The 21,700-nt window shown below is 42.5% G+C and overlaps 1 protein-coding gene across 1 annotated transcript in view; it reads right to left on the minus strand.

The window, feature by feature from the left end:
- COL20A1 (collagen type XX alpha 1 chain) overlaps positions 1-21,700 on the minus strand; it is a gene marked incomplete at its 5' end in the record, with an annotated part of 168,770 nt that overhangs the window by 92,561 nt on the left and 54,509 nt on the right. Inside the window, 4 exons of the mRNA XM_083358223.1 lie at positions 6,736-6,774; positions 12,797-12,853; positions 13,843-13,972; positions 20,334-20,479. Of these exons, the coding sequence (XP_083214349.1) occupies positions 6,736-6,774; positions 12,797-12,853; positions 13,843-13,972; positions 20,334-20,479 (372 nt within the window). The remainder of the gene's footprint in view (positions 1-6,735; positions 6,775-12,796; positions 12,854-13,842; positions 13,973-20,333; positions 20,480-21,700) is intronic.

The following is a 21,700-nucleotide window of genomic DNA, read 5'->3' on the forward strand; positions in this document are numbered from 1 at the left end:
GCAACGTTAAGCTACGTGGACTTCAACTCCCAGAATTCTCCAGCCAGCATGCAATGGAAGGAACAGATTTTCTATGCTTGCTCAACTCAAGGTGCTCTCAGTAGGATAACTAATGATAGCCTCATGAGTAGGGACATTCCTATTTCAAGGAATAATCTCTGAATTCAATGCTCCTTCCTTCATTCCTTGCTTCCTGACATTCTACCTAAAAATTGAAAATGGTTTATTCCAGTGTTTCTCAACCACAATAACAGATACATACTTGAAAGGAACCTTGGAGATCTTTTAGTCCAACCTCCTGCTCAAGCAGGAAATCCTAAGCCATTTCAGACAAATCATTGTCCAATCTCTCCTTGAAAAACCTCCAGTGTTGCAGCACCCACAACTTCTGAAGGCAACCTGTTCCATTGATTAATTGTTCTCACTGTCAGGAAGTTTCTCCTTAGTTCCAGGTTGCTTCTCTCCTTGGTTAGTTTCCATCCGTTGCTTCTTCTCCTGCCTTCGGGCGCTTTGGAGAATAGCTTGACTCCCTCTTCTTTGGGGCAGCCCCTGAGATACTGGAAGGCTGCTATCATGTCATCCCTTCTTTTCATTAAACTAGACATACCCAATTCCTGCAACTGTTCTTCATATGTTTTAGCCTCCAGTCCCCTAACAACTAGACAACCTTGTTGTTCTTCTCTGCCCTCTTTCAAGAATCTCAACATCTCTTTTTTGTATCACAGTGACCAAAACTGGATGCAATATTCCTAGTGTTATAAGTTGATATTAACACTTCATGTGATCTTGTTTCTATCCCTCTGTTAATGCAGCCTAGAACTGCATTGGCTTTTTTGGCAGCTGCAGCACACTGCTGGCTCATATTTAAGTGGTTCTCCATGATAATTCTTAGATCCTTCTCACAGTTACTACTGTTGAGCCAGGTACCACCTAAACCCTGGCAACTTTAAGATGTCTGGACTTTAACTCCCAGCATGCTTGCTGGGGAATTCTGGGAGTTGAAGTCTAGACATCTTAAGGTTAATAAGGTTGAGAAACACTAGTGTAAATATTGCAAAGGCAATTGGGGGAGGGATTTTATTTATTTATTTATTTTGGGGACTTATATGCCGCCCTATCTCCCGAAGGACTCAGGGCGGCTAAGAACAATAAAAACAACAATACAAAAGTTAAAAGAAATTAAATAAACAGCCCCAATAAATAAGTTAAACTAAACAATTAAAAATTAAAACATTTTAAAAACCCTGTCATCAGTCCAGATCAGCCTGATGGAAAAGGAATGTTTTAAGGCCGCAGCGAAAGGACCGGAGATCCGGAGCCATCCGGAGCTCAAGGGGAAGTTGGTTCCACAGGACTGGCGCTCCCACAGAGAAGGCCCTCCCCCTGGGGGTCACCAGCCGACATTGTCTAGCCGACGGCACCCTGAGCAGGCCCTCTCTGTGTGAGCGCACTGGGCGATGGGAAGTCGTCCCCGGCAGCAGACGGTCCTGCAAATATCCTGGGCCTAGGCCATGTAGGGCTTTAAAGGTAAGTACCAGCACCTTAAATTTTAGAAAGTTGTACCCATGCTCCTAGGATGAGGCAGGGATCTACTGCTTCATCTGATAACCCTTTAAAGAGCCATTGATCACTCGGCTAGTTCAGTTGGATTTTTCTGACACTACAGATGAAAAGCCATCTGTCTCATCTGCACTAAAAGTAGCATTTCTTGGGAGAAAAAAGAATAGGTCTGCACACAGAGATTAGCTCTGGCTCTGCAGCTCATCCTAGACCTTAACAAAATGTCCAGATTTGCACTCAGGAGACTGTGCGTGCGTCAGCCTCAAACGTCCTTGCCATTAAAGTGCATCAGATCGCACACTGCAATGAAGAAGGTTGGTTGCCTGCTGCCCCATTTTTACAGACCATCTGCCTCTTTCTCTTTTTAAATTGCTAAGCAGGGTTGACTTTGGTGAATACTTATTCTTCCAAAAAAGGAGGAGGAGGAGGAGGAGGAGGAAGAGGAGATGGAGGGATGAAGAAAGAAAGAAAGAAAGAAAGAAAGAAAGAAAGAAAGAAAGAAAGAAAGAAAGAAAGAGTACTTATTCTTCCAAAAAAGAAAGAGGGGGAGGAGAAGAAGAGATGGAGGGATGAAGAAAGAAAGAAAGAAAGAAAGAAAGAAAGAAAGAAAGAAAGAAAGAAAGAAAGAAAGAAAGAATACTTATTCTTCCAAAAAAGAAAGAGGGGGAGGAGAAGAAGAGATGGAGGGATGAAGAAAGAAAGAAAGAAAGAAAGAAAGAAAGAAAGAAAGAAAGAAAGAATACTTATTCTTCCAAAAAAGAAAGAGGGGGAGGAGAAGAAGAGATGGAGGGATGAAGAAAGAAAGAGAGAAAGAAAGAAAGAAAGAAAGAAAGAAAGAAAGAAAGAAAGAAAGAAAGAAAGAAATAATACTTATTCTTCCAAAAAAGAAAGAGGGGGAGGAGAAGAAGAGATGGAGGGATGAAGAAAGAAAGAAAGAAAGAAAGAAAGAAAGAAAGAAAGAAAGAAAGAAAGAATACTTATTCTTCCAAAAAAGAAAGAGGGGGAGGAGAAGAAGAGATGGAGGGATGAAGAAAGAAAGAAAGAAAGAAAGAAAGAAAGAAAGAAAGAAAGAAAGAGTACTTATTCTTCCAAAAAAGAAAGAGGGGGAGGAGAAGAAGAGATGGAGGGATGAAGAAAGAAAGAAAGAAAGAAAGAAAGAAAGAAAGAAAGAGTACTTATTCTTCCAAAAAAGAAAGAGGGGGAGGAGAAGAAGAGATGGAGGGATGAAGAAAGAAAGAAAGAAAGAAAGAAAGAAAGAAAGAAAGAAAGAAAGAAAGAATACTTATTCTTCCAAAAAAGAAAGAGGGGGAGGAGAAGAAGAGATGGAGGGATGAAGAAAGAAAGAAAGAAAGAAAGAAAGAAAGAAAGAAAGAAAGAAAGAAAGAAAGAAAGAAAGAATACTTATTCTTTCAAAAAAGAAAGAGGAGGAGGAGGAGGAGGAGGAGGAGGAGGAGGAAGAAGAGATGGAGGGATGAAGAAAGAAAGAAAGAAAGAAAGAAAGAAAGAAAGAAAGAAAGAGAAAATGAATACATATTCTTCCATAAAAGGAGAAGGGGAAGGGGAAAGGGAAGGGAAGGAGGGAGGAAGGAAAAGAGAAGAGAGAAGAGAAGAGAGAGGACAGAAGAGAGGAAAAGAAAAGAAAAGAAAAGAAAAGAAAAGAAAAGAAGAAAAGAAGAAAAGAAAAGAAAAGAAAAGAAAAGAAAAGAAAAGAAAAGAAAAAAAGAAAAGAAAAGACATTTTTGAAACAGGGAACATCTTCTCTAACATATGAGTCATGTTGTGAAGCCTTCAATGCAACCAGACTTTGCCATCAGTAAATCCTCCCTTTGTTTTGTCTTCTCCTTTGTTTACCTATATGAATTCATGGAAAAGCTGAGGCTGGAGACGAGCAAGAAAGGAGGAAAAATCGTGAAACAGGCACGATTAAAAAACATTTCAATCAATATTTTTTTTCATCTGCCAGCTTGATCTCTGTAGCTTCGTTTCTGATTATTACCCGGAGGACCAAAGCCAATCGAAGGAGGGTTATCCTACTTTTGATTAATTCGAATGCTGGTTTGAGTTCAATTGAGTAAAAGTCCCCCAGCCACGATATCTTTTCATCTCAATTTCATTTAAACCAAATTATAATAAAACCGTGCAAAAATAAGTGGGGCACTGCAGGTGAGCGTAGCTACAGTAACATGGCCGTTAAGTGAATCTGGCGTCCCCGTTGACTTTGCTTCTCGAAAGGCTGCAAAAGATGATCGCATGACCCCCCGGAGGACACAGCAACGGTCATAAGTATGAACCGGTTTTCGAGCACCTGAATTATGATCACCTGATCCTGGGAATACGACAAAGGTCGTAACTGGGGGAAAAGGGTCCAAAATTACTTTTTCCAGTGTCCTTGTAACTTTCACTAAGTGAACCGTTGTAAATGGAGGACTATCTGTAATTGCAACAGCCAGTTCTGGACCACTTTCTGGGTTTTATTTTTTCTTTCCACTCAAAGAAAGAAAAAAGAAAGAAAAAGGCATACTCACTAGAGCAGGGGTCGGCAACCTCGGCTCTTTTATGACTCGTGGACTTCAACTCCCAGAATTCCTGAGCCAGCATAGCATAGCTGGCTCAGGAATTCTGGGAGTTGAAGTCCACGAGTCATAAAAGAGCCGAGGTTACCGACCCATGCACTAGAGTAACCTTTCTGTTGGATTTCCAGGTAAGTTGACGCACCCAGCGAGAGGTCAGTGCAACGACTGAACCAAGTATTTTTAACCAGATGTTTTGGCGCAATCGAAGAATTTTAAGGAGGGAAAACAATTCCTCGAGGAATCTTCAAAGTAGTGCTGGAAGCTCTATCTGTGACATTTTTATATATATATATATATAAAATACAGCTTCTTATAAAGAAGCTGATGAGATAGTATCATCAGCAAGTGGATGAAGCTGTTGTTGTTGTTGTTGTTAGTTGCGAAGTCTTGTCCGACCCATCACGACCCTATGGACAACGTTCCTCCAGGCCTTCCTGTCCTCTACCATCTTCTAGAATCCATTTAAGCTCACACCTACTGCTTCAGTGACTCCATCCAGCCACCTCATTCTCTGTCGTCCCCTTCTTCTCTTGCCCTCAATCTTTCCCAGCATGAGGCTGTTCTCCAGTGAGTCCTTCCTTCTCCTTAGGTGGCCAAAGTATGAAGCTAACCAAGAGCAAAGGTTGGAAGGTCTGTAATAGGCTTTGTTCTGACTTGGAGGAAGCAAATAGCAATAGCAATTAGGCTTATATACCACCCCACACTGCTTTACAGCATAAAGAAGCTATATCTGCTTAGAGGAAGTCCTTGACAAACGTTGCAGGTGTTAAGTCAGTTTTGCCTCACTTTGACCATCTTTTTTGAAAGAGTTGTTAAGCAAATTGCTGCAGTTAAGTTAGTAAAGAGCCATGGTGGCACAGTGGTTAGAATGCAGTACTGCAGGTGAACTCTGCCCACAGTCGGGAGTTCGATCCTGACCGGCTCAAGGTTGACTCAACCTTCCATCCTTCCGAGGACCCAGATTGTTGGGGGCAATAATGCTGACTCTGTGAAAAACCGCTTCGAGAAGGCTGTAAAGCACGGTGAAGCGGTACATAAGTCTAAGTGCTATTGATATCTTGAATATCATGTGACCGGAAGGGCTGTCATTCGGCACTATACTGTCAATCACTTTATCTTATCTATCCTTGTGGTTTCCTTCATAAAATGCAGAAGTGGTTTACCATTGTTTCCTTCTGCACAGGATGAAAGGATGCTTTTGTCAATGTCACTAAAGGGATCTTCCACTTCCAGCATCTTCCTATATTGCTGTTGCTCTATATATTTATTTATCTTTTTATTTTTTGAATTCTGCCTTTATTACTTCATAAGTAATTCAAGTTGGCAAACATACCTAATGCTCCTTCTTCTTCCTCATGTTTTCCGCACAATAACAACCGTGTGAGGTGGGTTGGGCTGAGAGAGAATGACTGGCCTAAAGTCACCCAGCCGGCTATCATACCTAAGGTGGGACTAGAACTCACAATCTCCTGGTGATTGGCCCAAAGTCACCGAGCTGGGTTTCATGGCTAAAGGAGGACTAGAACTCACAATCTCCTGGTTTCTAGGCCAGCAGATTAACCAGCATGTACGTCAAACTCTGCACGCTTTAGCTGCAGAGCTGAGATAACCTTCATGAGTTGGGCGACCCTGCTAGAATTATAAACAGTACTCTTGGCATACACTTTATTATTAATTTATTTGTCAATTTTTTAAACCATTTGTTCTTCGTTCATCCCTTCCAGAAATACACACACAGACACACTCATGAATACACACATACCCCATGACAAGGCATCATATAGCAGGATTTTGGATTGAGGAATAAAAATTGCTTTGGCTACATTAATTAATTAATTAATTTTATTTTATTAAACTTATATACCGCCCTTCTCCCGTAGGACTCAGGGCAGTTCACAAGGTTTTTTAAAACAATGCAACAAGTTACAAAAATTAAAAACAATTAAAATAATTACACTAACCTTAAAATAAAAACCCAATTACAAGTAAAAATACAATTAAAACCCCAGTTAATACTCTCAGTCTAGGCCAGAGAGCTCAAAGAGCCAGGTCTTCAGGTCCTGGCGGAATGAACGCAGGTCAGGGGCAGTCCTGAGCTCCACGGGCAGCTGGTTCCAGAGGGCAGGCGCACCCACAGAGAAGGCCCTCCCCCTGGGTATTGTCTGCCGGCAAACTTTTACCAGCGGTACCCTGAGGAGACCCTCCCTGTGGGAGCGCACAGGACGAAGGGAGCAGGTGTTCCCTCAAATATCCCGGACATTAAGCCTCCTCCACTTCTAAAACAATATGATGCTTGCCACATTCCCAACACTGTCTACTTATTGAGATACTTTATTAACTAAGCATGCTCTCTTCGGTGTTTTAATATCTACAGCATCTAAATCGGTGGCTTACAACCTTTTCTTGACCACAGACCCTCTTGAAATACCTTTTGTGGCCACCAACCATGGCCACGGACACCTCCTCCCCCCAAGACTTAACTCAAGATTTAAATCATCACATTTCTTCAATCCCTCCAGTGGTCCACAGACCACAGATTGAGAACCACCGTTCTAGCTCTTTGTGCACACAAACAGGAAGATCCAATTCTTTATAGGCCTACCTTGTAGGGGGCCATCCATAGAGCGAAGCGAAGGGCAGCCTGCAGAAATTCAGAGAACAGGGAAGGATGAAGAGGCAAGGAAACAATCAACAGATATTTGAAATTTGCAGCGAATAGTGGTGCGTAATTAAAAGCACCTTTCACGTGGAACCTTGTTATGTATTTTGGTAATGAAACATCTGCAAGAATCTCCTGACCTTCGCTCTTTCTGCCGTGATCTGAAAACTTACCTATTTGAACAAGCTGGCCTGGTCTAATGGGTTTGGGGTATTTTAACTAGTAATTTTTAATTATTTATTGTAATGGGCTAGTTCTATTTAATCTTATTTTTAACTTTTGTATATTGTATTTTTATTGTATTTTTATTGCCCTGTACACCACCCTGAGTCATTCAGGAGAAGGGCGGTATAGAAATTAAAATAATAATAATAATAATAATAATAATAATAATAATAATAATAATAATAATAATAAGAAGAAGAAGAAGAAGAAGAAGAAGAAGAAGAAGAAGAAGAAGAAGAAGAAGAAGAAGAAGAAGAAGAAGAAGAAGAAGAAGAAGAAGAAAACCACGGAGCTCAGAAAGAACCAACTCAACCCTGAACAACAGAGATTCTCTTCAGTCTGGGGGAAGAACGTATACATTTATATAACTACGCTGGAAATATTTTATAGGGAATTGTAGGTTAACTAACCAAGGTGTCCAAGAAAGTTAGAGATTTAACAGCCTCCAAAATCCTTTAAACTTACAGCAAAACCAAGAATTAATTAAACACTTGTTACAAATTGTTAGCACACTCAAGCGAACACACAAAACTCCATTAACACAATGTAGAAAATTGCTCACAGTTCAAATGAAGAGACCCAATCCACATCACTTGATTTAATCAACAGCTTCTCCAGGTCTACACATACATGTATCCAAGCCTTTCAAGTCAATGGTGGGACTCAGCCAGTTCACACCACTTGGGCTGAACCGGTAGCTAATATTTTGTTGCCCAGGCCCAGAATGGACTTCCACAAGTGGCATCCAGTCAGAGAACTGGTTGTTCATGTATTTGAATCCCACACTGCTTGAAGTGTTACCCTGGAGCAAGCACATATACATTTCCACACCCCTCAAGACCCACCACCAAGGACAGAGTTCCCTGTAAAATAGCCCTTTTGTACCTCATATTCAATGTAGCTATCCCCACAGGCAAACAGGCAAATGTTTTGGGGAATAAATAAATGTCCTTTTGTCACAGCAGTCTGGATTTCATTTTGATTTATTCTTGCACAACCCTGGCTTCAGTTGGAACCCCAAGTTATTCTTCTGATATATCTAGCCCTTTGGCTGAGCGCCCAAGAATTGAGGCCTTTAAACTGTGGTGCTGGAGAAGACTCCTGCGAGTCCCTTGGACTGCAAGGTGATCAGAGCGGTCAGTCCTAGAGGAGATCCACCCTGACTGCTCTTTAGAAGGCCAGATCCTGAAGCTGAAACTCAAATCCTTTGGCCACCTAATGAGAAGGAAGGACTCAATGGAGAAGAGCCTAATGGTGGGAAAGGTTGAAGGCAAAAGAAGAAGGGGACGACAGAGAATGAGGTGGCTGGATGGAGTCACTGAAGCAGTAGGCGTGAGCTTAACTGGACTCCAGAAGATGGTAGAGGACAGGAAGGCCTGGAGGAACATTGTCCACGGGGTCGCGATGGGTCGGACATGACTTCGCAACTAACAACAACATATCTAGCCCTGCTTTACTTTATCCACCTCTAAAACAGGGTTTCTCAACCTCAGAACTCATGGGTGGACTTCAACTCCCAGAATGCTCCAGTTAGTATGTTGAGGAGAAGAGAAGGAGGTGTCCAATCTTGCTATTTTGCTGCTATTACTTCTTCCATCATAGAGGTTCCTCATTCTACCTTCTTTGTTTGTTAACCTTTTCTCTCTCTTTTTTTTTTTTTGAGGAGGGACAGTTACAGCTGCCACGGCAAACATTATGTGCCTGCTTAGTTTCCTGACTGTTGGTTTCCTGTTCCTAATTGCCTCTAAGTTTATTAGATTCCCCAGTGCAAAATACAGCTTTTACTAAGAAGTCAAATCTTCGTTTTACCCACCAAGAAATTCCAGCCACCACAAAGACTCCATGAGTAATTGTCCTGACGTATCCTATTAATTACCATGGCAAAGAGGGGGGAAAAAACATTTTCCCTTTGTTCGTTTTAATATCAAATCTATTGTGGGAAATAAAGTGAGTTGTTTAGCGTAAAAACACAACCGTTTCAACTTGTCCCTATAATGCAGACATGTCAAACACAAGGCCCGGGGGCCAGATCCGGCCCGCGAAGTGGTTTCATGTGGCCCCCGAAGCCATCCTGGAAACAGTGAGGGAATGGCCCCCACTGCCTTGGCCCTGGCCCAGAGACCCTCCTCCTGCCAGAGACCCTCAGATCTGTCCCACTCCTGCCCAGGCCCCCATAGGCACCCTTGATGCCAATGATGTAGAGCTGGCCACGCCCACCCAGTAGGCCATACGCACTCTAGCCACGCCCACCCAGTAGGCCATGCCCACCCTGGCCATACCCACCCGGCCCCCTGAGGGCAACCGCAATGCTGATGCGGCCCTCAATGAAATTGAGTTTGACACCCCTGCCTTCCATTTTTTTATTCATCCTTTGAAGGACAGAAAACTTGGTACAAAGCAGACGTTAGAAAGGCAGACTTAAAGGCGCTTTGGTTAAAAGTTCTCCATTTGAATAGGCTGATCCCCAAAAGATCCCGTCAGAAACCAATGCATTGTATTTCACCGACAGTCCTTCACTTATGACCACAACGGGGCCCAAAATTTCCACCGCTGAGCAAGACAATTGTTAAATGAGTTTTGTCCCATTTTACGACCTTTCTTGCCATGGTTGTTAAGCGGATCACCGCAATTGTTCACTTAGTAACGCAGTTGTTAAGCGAATCCGGCTCCCCCATTGACTTTGCTTGTCAAAAGGTCACAAAAGGGGATCACATGACCCCGGGATGCTGCAAACTGTCATAAGTATGAGCCAGTTGCCAAGTGTCCGAATTTTGATCACATGATCACAGGGATGCTGCAGCGGTCGTAAGCGGGAGAATGGTCGTAAGTCAATTTTTCTCAGTGAGGTTGTAACTTGAACAATCACTAAACGAATGGTTGTGAGTTGGGTACTACCTGTGTTTGTTTCTCGATCAGCCCAAGGGCTATGCCCAGAGGCGGAAAAAAGTGGTGCTTATTTGAAAAATCAGAGATAGCTCTGAAAAAAAAGAAAAGCACTCGAGAGGATATTTCCATTTGTGAAGTCCACGTTGAGTCTGCTTCAGGCATATCGTCACGGCTGTCATTTCAAAAGAGTATTTTGCTTCTTTAAATCTAACAGTGAACATGGAATCATAGAGTTGGGAGGTATGGCAGAGGTCAGTTAGCCCAACTCTTTATTCAATGGATGACCCATGAGAGCAGTGTTTCCTAAACTTAGGGATGGAATAACAGAATAACAGAGTTGGAAGGGACCTTGGAGGTCTTCTAGTCCAACCCCCTGCTCAAGCAGGGGACCTATACCATTCCAGACAAGTGGCTGTCCAGTCTCATCTTAAAAACCTCCAGTGATGGAGTGCCCACGATTTCTGGAGGCAAGCTGTTCCATTGGTTGATTGTCCTCACTGTCAGGAAGTTTCTCCTTAGTTCCAGGTTGCTTCTCTCTTTGATCAGTTTCCAACCATTGTTTCTTGTCCTGCCCTCTGGTGCTTTGGTGAATAACATGACCCCCCTCTTTCTTGTGGCAGCCTCTTAAATACTGGAACACTTAAAATGAGCCTTGGTGGAGCAGTGGGCTAATGCCTCCTTAAGTAACACCAGCTGCCTGCAATTAGTGCAGGTTCGCATCCCACCAGGCTCAAGGTTGACTCAGCCTTCCATCCTTCCGAGGTAGGTAAAATGAGGACCCAGATTGTTGGGGGCAATAAGCTGACTTTGTAATAATGCCGCTTGGGGGGTGTATGAAAGCCCTAATAAGCAGGCATATACATAGAATGAAGGCTACTGCTAAGCTTGTAAGCTGCCCTGAGTCTTCGGAGAAGGGCGGGATATAAATGGAATTAAAATAAAATAAAATAAATAAACACTGCTATCATGTCTCCCCTATTTCTTCTTTTCTTTAGACTAGCCAAACCCAAGTCCTGCAGCCGTTCTTCGTATGTTTTTAGTCTCCAGGACTTTGGTCATCTTACTTGCTCTTCTCTGAATTTTTTTTCCCAAACTCTCAACATCTTTTTTGTGGACTTCAACTTTCCAGAATTCTCCTGCCAGCCATTTGCATTTTACAATTTACTTCCACAAGTAGATAGGCAGACAGATAGATAGATATCCCGTCTTACGGAATATTTGCTCCAAATGAGCTCTCCAGTATATTTCATTCCCAGTCTTTATGGAAACCCCCATTTCCATTAATAGCACAATTTCCAGGAGGTGGAGGGATTTAATTGAAAGGGGTTCTGAAATACATTCATAGTTTTCTCTTCTGCCAAGGGCGCAAGAATAATAATAAAAAAAATGCATCAGTGACTGATGCCAGGCATTCGTAACCACTCTAATAACTGCACAACGTGTGAATTTGCATTTGTTTTACCTTAGAGTTGGGCTGGAGAAAAAGAAATAATTGGGACTTCAGAACTGATGGAAAATTGTGCTGATTCCAGGCAAATGAGAGAAAGAGAGACAAAGAGAGGAGACACCGGAGAAAGAATTTTGGATTTTAGCCACCGAACAGTTGATGCTGGACTTATAAAGGAAGAACATTGTTCTCTGACATAATTCTCGAGAATGAAAAATAGAATAATATGGTTGGAAGAGACCTTGGAGGTCTTCAAGTAGGAGATCCTGCATTATCCCAGACAAATGGCTGGTTTATTCCAGTGTTTCTCAACCACAATAACAGATACATAGTTGAAATGAACCTTGGAGATCTTTTAGTCCAACCCCTGCTCAAGGAGGAAATCTGTGGTGGCAAACCTATGGCACGGGTGCCACAGGTGGCATGCAGAGCTCTCTCTGTGGGCACACGCCCCATCGCCCCAGTCCTAGGCCTTCAAGCTGGGTTTTATAAAACCTTTTCACTTTAGGCCTCCGCCGCCGTGTGCAAAAAAAAAAAGTTCAATCAATCAATCAATTTCAACTTCTTGCGGGAGAAAAAAGATCTTGCAAAGTTGGAATTGATTGATTGAACTTTTTAGTCCCACCTAGTCTGCCGTTACCACCGCAGCCATGCCCACCCAATGGGCCACGCCCACCCGGCACCCAAGGATACATAAGTGGGTTTTGGGTTGCAGTATGGGCGCTTATAGGGATGCGGTGGCTCAGTGGGTTAGGACGCTGAGCTTGTCGATCAGAAGATCGGCAGTTTGGCGGGTCGAATCCCGAGTGCCGCGTAGCAGAGTGAGCACCTGTTACTCATCCCAGCTTCTGCCAACCTAGCAGTTCGAAAGCACGTAAAAATGCAAGTAGAAAAATAGGGACCACCACAGTGGGAAGGTAACAGCGTTCTGTGCGCCTTCGGCATCTAGTCATGCCGGCCACATGACCACGGAGACGTCCTCCGACAAGCGCTGGCTCTTCGGCTTTGAAATGGAGATGAGCACTGGCCCCTAGAGTTGGAAACGACTAGCACGCATGTGTGAGGGAACCTTTAGCTTTACCTTTATGGGCACTTGGTCTCTAAAAGGTTCGCCATCACTGTCCTAAGCCATTTCAGACGAATCATTGTCCAATCTCTTCTTGAAAAACCTCCAGTGACGGAGCACCCACAACTTCTGAAGGCAAGCCACTCCACTGATTAATTGTTCTCATTGTCAGGAAATTTCTCCTTAGTTCTAACTTGGATCTCTCTTTAATGATTTTCCACCCGTTACTTCTTATCCTGCCCTCTGGTACTTTGCAGAATAGGACACTTATCATGTTCCACGTAATCCTTCTCTTCACTGGACAAGACATACCTGGTTCCCTCAATCGTTCGTCAGCCAAAAAGCAACAACTATTGAAAATTCTCGAGGTGAAATCTTACCCTGTGTTTTGAAGAACGGAGATTCTTTCACGGTGGGCAATCGAGCCAAGACAGTAGCTGTAAGAAGCAAAATAAAAGATTGTGCTGAAACCCAACTGCTCGAAGGTCAATATGCGATCAAATCTGCAAGTCAATACCATAACAGTAGGATGTTTTATCTTTTGCTATCTTTGTGTCATTTTAGGCGAGAAGAGATCTAAATACAGTTTGTAATCCAACAGAAGAGAAGATTTGTAATTCGGGGTGGAAGTGTGAGATGCTCGCTGCTCTCTGAATTTGGTTGTTTTTTGGGAGGCTTTTCATTATCCAAATAGGTAACATCATTAGTGCTAGAAGGGAGAGGTGCTTGTGGAGAGGAGGAGGAGGAGGAGGAGGAGGAGGAGGAGGAGGAGGAGGAGGAGGAGGAGGAGGAGGAGGAGGAGGACAACTGTGGGGTCCTTGGTGCTCTCTGAACTTGGTTGTTTTCTTGCAGACCTTTCATTACCCAACTAGGTAGCATCATCAGTGCTAGAAGGGAGTGGATTTGCATTGATGATGTTACCTGATTGGGTAATGAAAGTGTCTGCAAGAAAACAGCTGAGCTCAGAGAACACCAAGGACCCCACAGTTCAACCCTGAGCTGCCACAGGTCCCATCTGTCCACCAGCTAGAAGACCCCTGGTGAATTATAGCATGTTCTACGTCAGTAGAAAACAATCATCTGAGGCCTCTTTTAAGGGGAGAAGACAGGAAGATGAATCGCCCGTCATACAAGAGGGGCCTATTCACTCGCCAACTGTCTTGCTTAACCACAGAAATTTGGGGCTTGGCTGTGGTCCTAAGTCAAGGACTACCGATAATATGATGTAAGTTTAGAGAGAGAGAGTTTGAAATATACCTCTACATCTCCCCCAGCAAAAATAAATGACCTTATTTCACTCGAATCCCCCTCATTCTTGCTACTCACAATTATTGGAGTAGCCGCAGCAAACGGTATAAAGCTTAAAAGGAGACCAAGAAATAAGAGATGGTGCAAAGGAAAAGAGCCAAATGATGGATGGACTCACCTGTCCGGCCAATGACAGATACGGGGTCACTCTCTCCCGTAATATAGACTGCAATTACGGTCACTGTATAGACTCTAGCAGGCAGAAGAGAATGGAGAACAATGGACTGGATCCTGCCAGACACCGTTATCTGTAGAAAGGAGAATATAAGATATTTTTTTTTACAACCTAGCAATATGATTTTAAGACTCATTTGTTACAACTACTGTAACAAATGAATAATTGGAGACAGGACAAGAAGAATGGGTGGAAACTAATCAAGGAGAGAACCTCTCTAGAACTAAGGAGAAATTCCATGGCAGTGAGAACAATCCATCGGTGGAACTACCTGCCACTAGAAGTTATGGATGCTCCAACACTGGAGCTTTTTAAGAAGAGATTGGACAAGCATTTGTCTGAAATGGTATAGAGCAGGGGTCTTCAAACCTGGCTCTTTTATGACTTGTGGACTTCAACTCCCAGAATTCCTCAGCCAGCATGCCTGGCTGAGGAATTCTGGGAGTTGAAGTCCACAAGTCATAAAAGAGCCAAGTTTGAAGACCCCTGGTATAGAGTCTCCTGCTTGAGCAGGGGGTTGGACTAGAAGATCCCCAAGGTCCCTTCCCACTCCATTATATTGTTAATTGTGGATATCGATAAAAGACAATATTTGTAGCTCGGAAGTGAACTGTGGAGTCCTTGGTGCTCTCTGAGCTCGGACAGGTCGCCCTCGACTTGCAAATAGTTCACTTAGTGACCATTCAAAGTTACAACCACACTGAAAAAAGTGACTTGGGACCATTTTTCCTACACTTATGACCGTTGCAGCATCCCCGTGGTCACATGATTTACATTCAGACGCTTGACAATTGGTTCCTATTTATGACGGTTGCCGCGTCCCCAGGGGTCACGTGATCCCCTTTTGCAACTTTCTGAGAAAAAGTCAATGGGAAGCCAGACTCAACAGTCATGTTATTAATTTAACAACTGCAGTGATCCACTTAACAACGGTGGCAAGAAAAGTCAAGGAAAATGGCGCAAAACTCACCTAACAAATATCGCACTTAGCAACATAAATCCTGGGCTCAATTAAGGTCATAAGTCGAGGACTACCTATAATTATGATTGATGCTGTTACCTAGTGTGATAATGAAACTTCTGCAAGAAAACTACCAAGCTGAGAGAGCACTAAGGACCCCACATAACTGGTGACGCTTGGAAATACCCCCCCTTTTCCTTAAGCCTGTATTAATACCCCAAGTGGTAGTGACAGATTTTATTTTCCTGGGTTCCAAGATCACCACAGATCGGGACTGCAGCCAAGAAATTAAAAGATGCTTGCTCCTGGGGAGGAAATCTATGGCAAATCTAGACAGCACACTAAAAAGCAGAGATGTCACCCTGCCAACAAAAGTGTGTATAGTAAAGGCTATGGTCTTCCCAGTTGCAATGTATGGCTGTGAAAGTTGGACCATAAGAAAGGCTGAGTGCCAAAAATTGAGGCCTTTGAAGTACGGTGCTGGAGAAGACTCCTTTGAGTCCCTTGGATTGTAAGGTGATCAAACCGGTCAGTCCTAGAGGAGATCAACCCTGACTGCTCTTTAGAAGGCCAGATCCTGAAGTTAAAACTCAAATACTTTGGCCAGCTAATGAGAAGGAAGGACTCACTGGAGAAGAGCCTAATGCTGGGAAAGGTTGAGGGCAAGAGAAGAAGGGGACGACAGAGAATGAGGTGGCTGGATGGAGTCACTGAAGCAGTAGGCGTGAGCTTAAATGGACTCCAGAAGATGGTAGAGGACAGGAAGGCCTGGAGGAACGTTGTCCATGGGGTCGCAATGGGTCAGACAGGACTTCGCAACTAACAACAACAACAACAATACCCCAAGTATAGTGATTGTAAATAACAAATGCTAAGTTTCAACAAACCTTGGACTCCTCACTACAACTAGTCAGGACAAGAATTTCCATTGCTAAGCAAGATGGTTGTTAAGTGAATCACACCCAATTTTACCATCTTTACTGCCAAGGTTGTTAAGTGAATCACTCTAGTCGTTAAGTGAATCATCTGATTGTTATGCAAATCCCCTGCTGACTTGGCTTGTTGGAAGCTGACAGGGAAGGTCACAAAGATTGCATAACCATGGCAGGACACAGCAGCCATTGTAAATATATGCCAGTTGCTCAGACGCCCACATTGGGATCACAAGACCATGGGGTCATAAGTAGGCAGACAGTCGTAAGTCATTTTTTTCCAGTGCCGTTGTAACTTCAAAATTGTCACTAAATGAAATGGTTTTAAGTTGAAGTCTTCTTGTGTGGCATTTTATCAGGGAGCTATCCATACTTTTGTCTCCGGCACAAGATAATTGTGAAGTAGCTTAGTTGAGAGGAACTGTGTCTGATCCATAATCATCCAGCAAGGGGAAGTGTTACCCAGAAATTGGAATCCAATTCTCCTTTATTGAAATTTATTATGCTCTCAAGGGTAAGTCAGATCAGTAAGAGATGAGATTGTAGAGAACTGTTTAGAAATTTTTTTTCTTCAGCTATAGAAGCTAAAGGTTGACCTTGAATCTGTATCTCTCTGTTTATCTTTTCTTATAATGGTGGAAATAAAATGGAAGTCCCTCAGATAAGACACTTTTTAAAAAATGTCTTAGAAATATAGATTGGAGGCTGCATTTCCACTCAAAACAACTCAGCATTACGAGCATTCATTTAGTGACTGTTCAAAGTTACAACGGCACTGAAAAAAGTGACATAGGACTGTTGCTTTGGAGAATAGGTTGACCTGGATGAAATGTGCTCTTACCAAGGCATTATAAAGTGATATTAACACTTCCCATGATCTTGATTCTATCCCTCTGCTAACCATAAATTCAACAAAGATTAGATTGGTCCCCACCCTATTCACCTCATTGAAATTTTTTTTAAAAAATATACTTTATTCAACAAGTTTTAAATAAAAACAACAAGAACATTATTACAAAGTACTTTTTTGGGAAAAAGTATAGATGCAAGCTAACTTGTAAGTAACTTCTATGGGTAATAATGAAATATGTAATAGAAAATATAAAAATGATGTGATTATATATAAGAAAATTTTAAGTTTGGAAAGGAATCTATGGTATTTGAAGCTGTATAATATCTTAACAGAAGGAAAGATTGTATAAATTTGGTTTTAGTATGGAAAATTACAGACCAGGTGGAAAGAAGATTAGAAAATTGTTTTTTTAATGATTGATGTAAATTTGTTTTGTCTGTAATTGTTCTTATTGGGTATTTTTATTGACACTACTGTTATTGATATCCGGATGTTGAATTTAATCACGGCAGTAAGACTTTTAGTAGGGCAATATTGGAAGAAGGAAGAACTGCCGATTATAGAAGAATGGATTGTAAAAGTTCCCAACTTGGAGGATATGGCAAAGATTTTAGCGTACTTGAAAGATTATTTGCAACAGAGAAATACTGTGGAGTAAATATGGGACTAAAGAGTATTATCCAGCATCTGAATAATTATTGATGTGATATTTATACTGTTTGGAGTTAATTTATAAGAGTTAAAGTGCGATAGTTTTAATAGTTTATGATTGTTTGCATAAGCTAGATTATGATTGTTTGTATTCTTATACTTAGCTCTGGGAAGTCCAGGAGGGGGGAGGGAGAAGGGAGGGAGGGGCTGGGGAGGGTTGGGGAGTGGGAAGGGGGTGGGGTGGGGTTGTGTTTTGTCTGTCAAAAATAAAATGTATTGTAAAACTCTTTAATAAAAAAAAATAAAAACAACAAGAACATTATTACAAAGTACTGAAACGTGCGTCAAATAGAAAAACACCAAAACATCCTATACACCAAAAAACAAAAACAACAACATTAAACAAGACCGGGGGTGTGTAATACTACCCCTAATTTTCTTTTTCTCGTACATCCCAGGCTAAGTAACCTTTAATGACCAAATATTAGAAATCTATAATTGTATATATCTCCAGATTCTATACCCCAAATAATAATACACAATCATCTGGTATTTCCCCCGTTGAAGTTAAATATTCTATTTTGTAACCGTGAATACCAGGAGTCCCAACTTTTATTAAAAAGTGATTCACTTTTCCCTTTGAGAATATATATATATATATATATATATATATATATATATATATATATATATATATATATATATATATATATATATATATATATTATTTTAATTCCATTTATATCCCGCCCTTCTCCGAAGACTCAGGGCGGCTTACAAGCTTAGCAGTAGCCTTCATTCTATGTATATGCCTGCTTATTAGGGCTTTCACAACACACCCCAAGTGGCATTATTACAAAGTCAGCTTAATTGCCCCCAACAATCTGGGTCCTCATTTTACCTACCTCGGAAGGATGGAAGGCTGAGTCAACCTTGAGCCTGGTGGGACTCGAACCTGCACTCATTGCAGGCAGCTGGTGTTACTTAAGGAGGCATTAGCCCACTGCTCCACCAAGGCTCCACCAAGGCTCCACCAAGGCTCATATGTCATTCGATCTGACTCTGCGCATAGTAATACTTTCTCTATTACTTGATAGTCCGTTGGGATTTCCTTCGTCTTCCAATATTGCGCATGTCATACGCGCCGCTGTTGTAATATGCATTACTAGATACCAAACATTTTTTGGTACTTCTTGTGGCTTCATCCCCAAGAGGAAAATAGCCGGGTCCAATTGAAAATCATGTCCTGTTATTTGAAATAACCAATTTTTTATATTGGTCCAGTAACGCCTAACCTTTGGACAAGTCCACCATTGATGGTAGAAAGTGCCCCTGGCAGAATCACATTTCCAACATTTGTCATTTGCATTGGGAAACATTTTTGAAATTCCTGCGGGAGCTAAGCACCATCTATACAAGATTTTGTACATATTTTCTTTCAATGCCGTTGCTAACGTTAATTTTATATTTTTCTTCCATTAGGGATGTATTGATAAACTCTTGGCGTATGGTGAGAGGGTGGATCTTGAGTCCTTCGGGAGAAGGGCGGTATAAAAATTTAACAAATATAAATATAAATATAAATATACAAAGATACCTGGCTGGTTTACTCCTTTGGAAGCTGTAACTTATTCGACGTTACACAATCCAGACAGAAATTATAGGTATAAAGATCTCATAGATCTGAGAGGCAATCTTAAATCCAGGGAGGAGTTACATTCTGGGGGTGCAGAGTTGGATTGGTGGTCGTATTCTCAAATGAGCTCAAGGTTTAATAGGGATAAGCAGGAATTTGGAATCAATATAATCCCACAAGAATTAGACAAGATTTTATGGGGAAGTGATGCTAAATTTTTATCTAAGACCTATAATCTCCTTTTGTTTCATGGGATGGAAGGGGGAACAATAAATGATGTAAAGATTGACTGGGGGAGAAATATTGGTCGCACTATAGAATTAGAGGAGTGGGAACAAATTTGGAAGAAAAATATATAAAAAAACAAAAAACCTTTTGAAGAGACAGTTTTGCCATCCGGGTTGACAATCCAGTTGTGGTGCAGAGCCCATTGAATGATTATACTGAGTGCTGTGGATGTTTCTGATAGGCCAGCTAATATGTTATGGTTTTAGCATGCTTTCACACTAGGTATTTTGGCTTCTTTTACTTGCATTTTGTTGGTTTTATTGATGTGTTAATTATTGTAAACTGCCCAGAGTCACATATGTGAGACGGGCAGCTATATGGAAGCAAGGAAGGAAGGAAAGGGAGGGAGGGAGCGAGATTTTTATGAGGGGGAGGGAGGAGGGAGGGAGCGAGGAAGGAAGGAGGGAGGGAAGAAAGGAGAAGGAAGGAAGGAAGATTTTTATGAAGGAGGGAGGAAGGAATTAAGATTTTTATGAGGGAAGGAGGGAGGAAGCAAGGAAAGAAGGGAGATTTTTATGAGGGAGCGAGGAAGGAAGGAAGGAAGGAAGGAAGGAAGGAAGGAAGGAAGGAAGGAAGGAAGGAAGGAAGGAAGGAAGGAAGGAAGAAAGGAAGGAAGGAAGATTTTTGTGAGGGAGGGAAGAAGGAATTAAGATTTATGTGGGAAGGAGGGAGGAAGGAAGGAAGGGAGGGAGGGAGGCAGGGAGGAAGGAAGGGAGATTTTTAAGAGGAAGAGAGTGAGGAAGCAAGGAAGGAAGGAAGGAAGGAAGGAAGGAAGGAAGGAAGGAAGGAAGGAAGGAAGGAAGGAAGGAAGGAAGGAAGATTTTTGTGAGGGAGGGAGGAAGGAATTAAAATTTTTATGAGGGAAGGAGGAAGGAAGGAAGGAAGGAAGGAAGGAAGGAAGGAAGGAAGGAAGGAAGGAAGGAAGGAAGGAATCAGTCTAGCAAGCAAGCGAGTAAGCAAGCAAACCAGCAAGTCACCACACATAGCTCGCATTGCTAGATTTCTCCATGATTTTGCCCGAGGATATTTTCAATCTAAATCTTTACTTCCGTTTAATACCAAGCCTTGAACCCAGGGGACGGGAAGAGGGTCTTGCCTGTCCATTCTGCATACCGTGTCCTGCTGCTTGCTGTGACTCCGTTCTGGACTGTAGCTGATTCTGTAGTGCTGAACTGCTGCGTCAGGAGGCGTCCAGTGAAGCCGAAGGCTGCTGGGGGTTTCCGAATCCACATAGAGATTGGTGGGTGGGTTCTTGGCAGCTGAAAAGAAAGGAAACCTTGGAGAGCCATCTCATGCAAGGGAGAACAGAGCTGTACGAGAAGGATCGGCAAAGCCTGGGGGTGGTGGAGTCAAGAGAGGAAGTAGCCTGGAACTATTACAATCCCACAACCCCTCTCGAATTCCATTACGCCTTAAACACAGGTAGTCCTCAACTTACGACCACAATGGAGGCCAAAATTTCTGTGGCTAAACGAGACATTTGTTAAGTGAGTTTTCTCCACTTTATGACTTTTCTTGCCGCAGCTGCTAAGTGAATCACTGCAGGTGTTAAGTTAGTCAGATGCTTGTGAAGTGAACCTGGCTTCTGCATTGACTTTGCTTGTCAGAAAGTTGCAAAAGGGGATTACATCAGACGTCCCCAATCTTTCCAGCTTAATGGCCGGGACCAGTGTGTGTGTGGGGGGGGGCATGTAAGTAGCAGGTTGAAGCTTTGCACACAAGCAGAGGGCGCGTGTGCTCACGCATGAAGCTCCACTCATGTGAGTGGAGCGTCACGTGCCCTCTGGTTGCTCAACTGGAGCTTAGCATGCGCACGCTTGCCCATTTCTCCTGTGGCCTGGCTTTGAACAGGCTGCGACCCAATAGTGGACTGCGGCCTGGGGGTGGGGGACCTCTGGATTACATGACCGAGAACACTGTAACTGTCATAAATATGAGTCAATTGCCAAGTGTCTGAATTCTGACCATGACCATGGGCATGCTGAAATGGTCATAAGAGTGAAAAATGGTCATAAGTCACTCTTTTCAATGCAGTTGTAACTTCAAACAGTCGTTAAATAAACTATTATAAGCTGAGGACCACCTGTAATGTCAGTTTAGTCCTGACCATTAGTTAACTAGGTTCTAGGTATGAGCAATAAATAGGTATGAGCAATAGGTATGAGCTCATAGGTATGAGCTCATAGGTATGAGCAATAAATCAGCTTAATTAGAAGTTAATGTATGGTTTGGATTCTTCACATCTGACACAAGCGCTTCATTTATCCTAAGCCAGGGGTTCCCAACCCCCGGTCTGTGGCCCAGTACTGGTCCTGGGCTGCACAAACAAGCAAAGCCCCATCCACGGGATGCAGGCAGCACACAAAACTACACACCCTCTAGTCCATACATGTCAAACACAAAGCCTGGGGGCCAGATCCAGCCCGCGAAGTGGTTTCATGCGGCCCGCGAAGCCATCCTGGAAACAGTGAGGGAACGGC

Source organism: Vipera ursinii (assembly GCF_947247035.1).
Source record: "Vipera ursinii genome assembly, chromosome: 3".
Classification (NCBI taxonomy): domain Eukaryota; kingdom Metazoa; phylum Chordata; class Lepidosauria; order Squamata; family Viperidae; genus Vipera; species Vipera ursinii.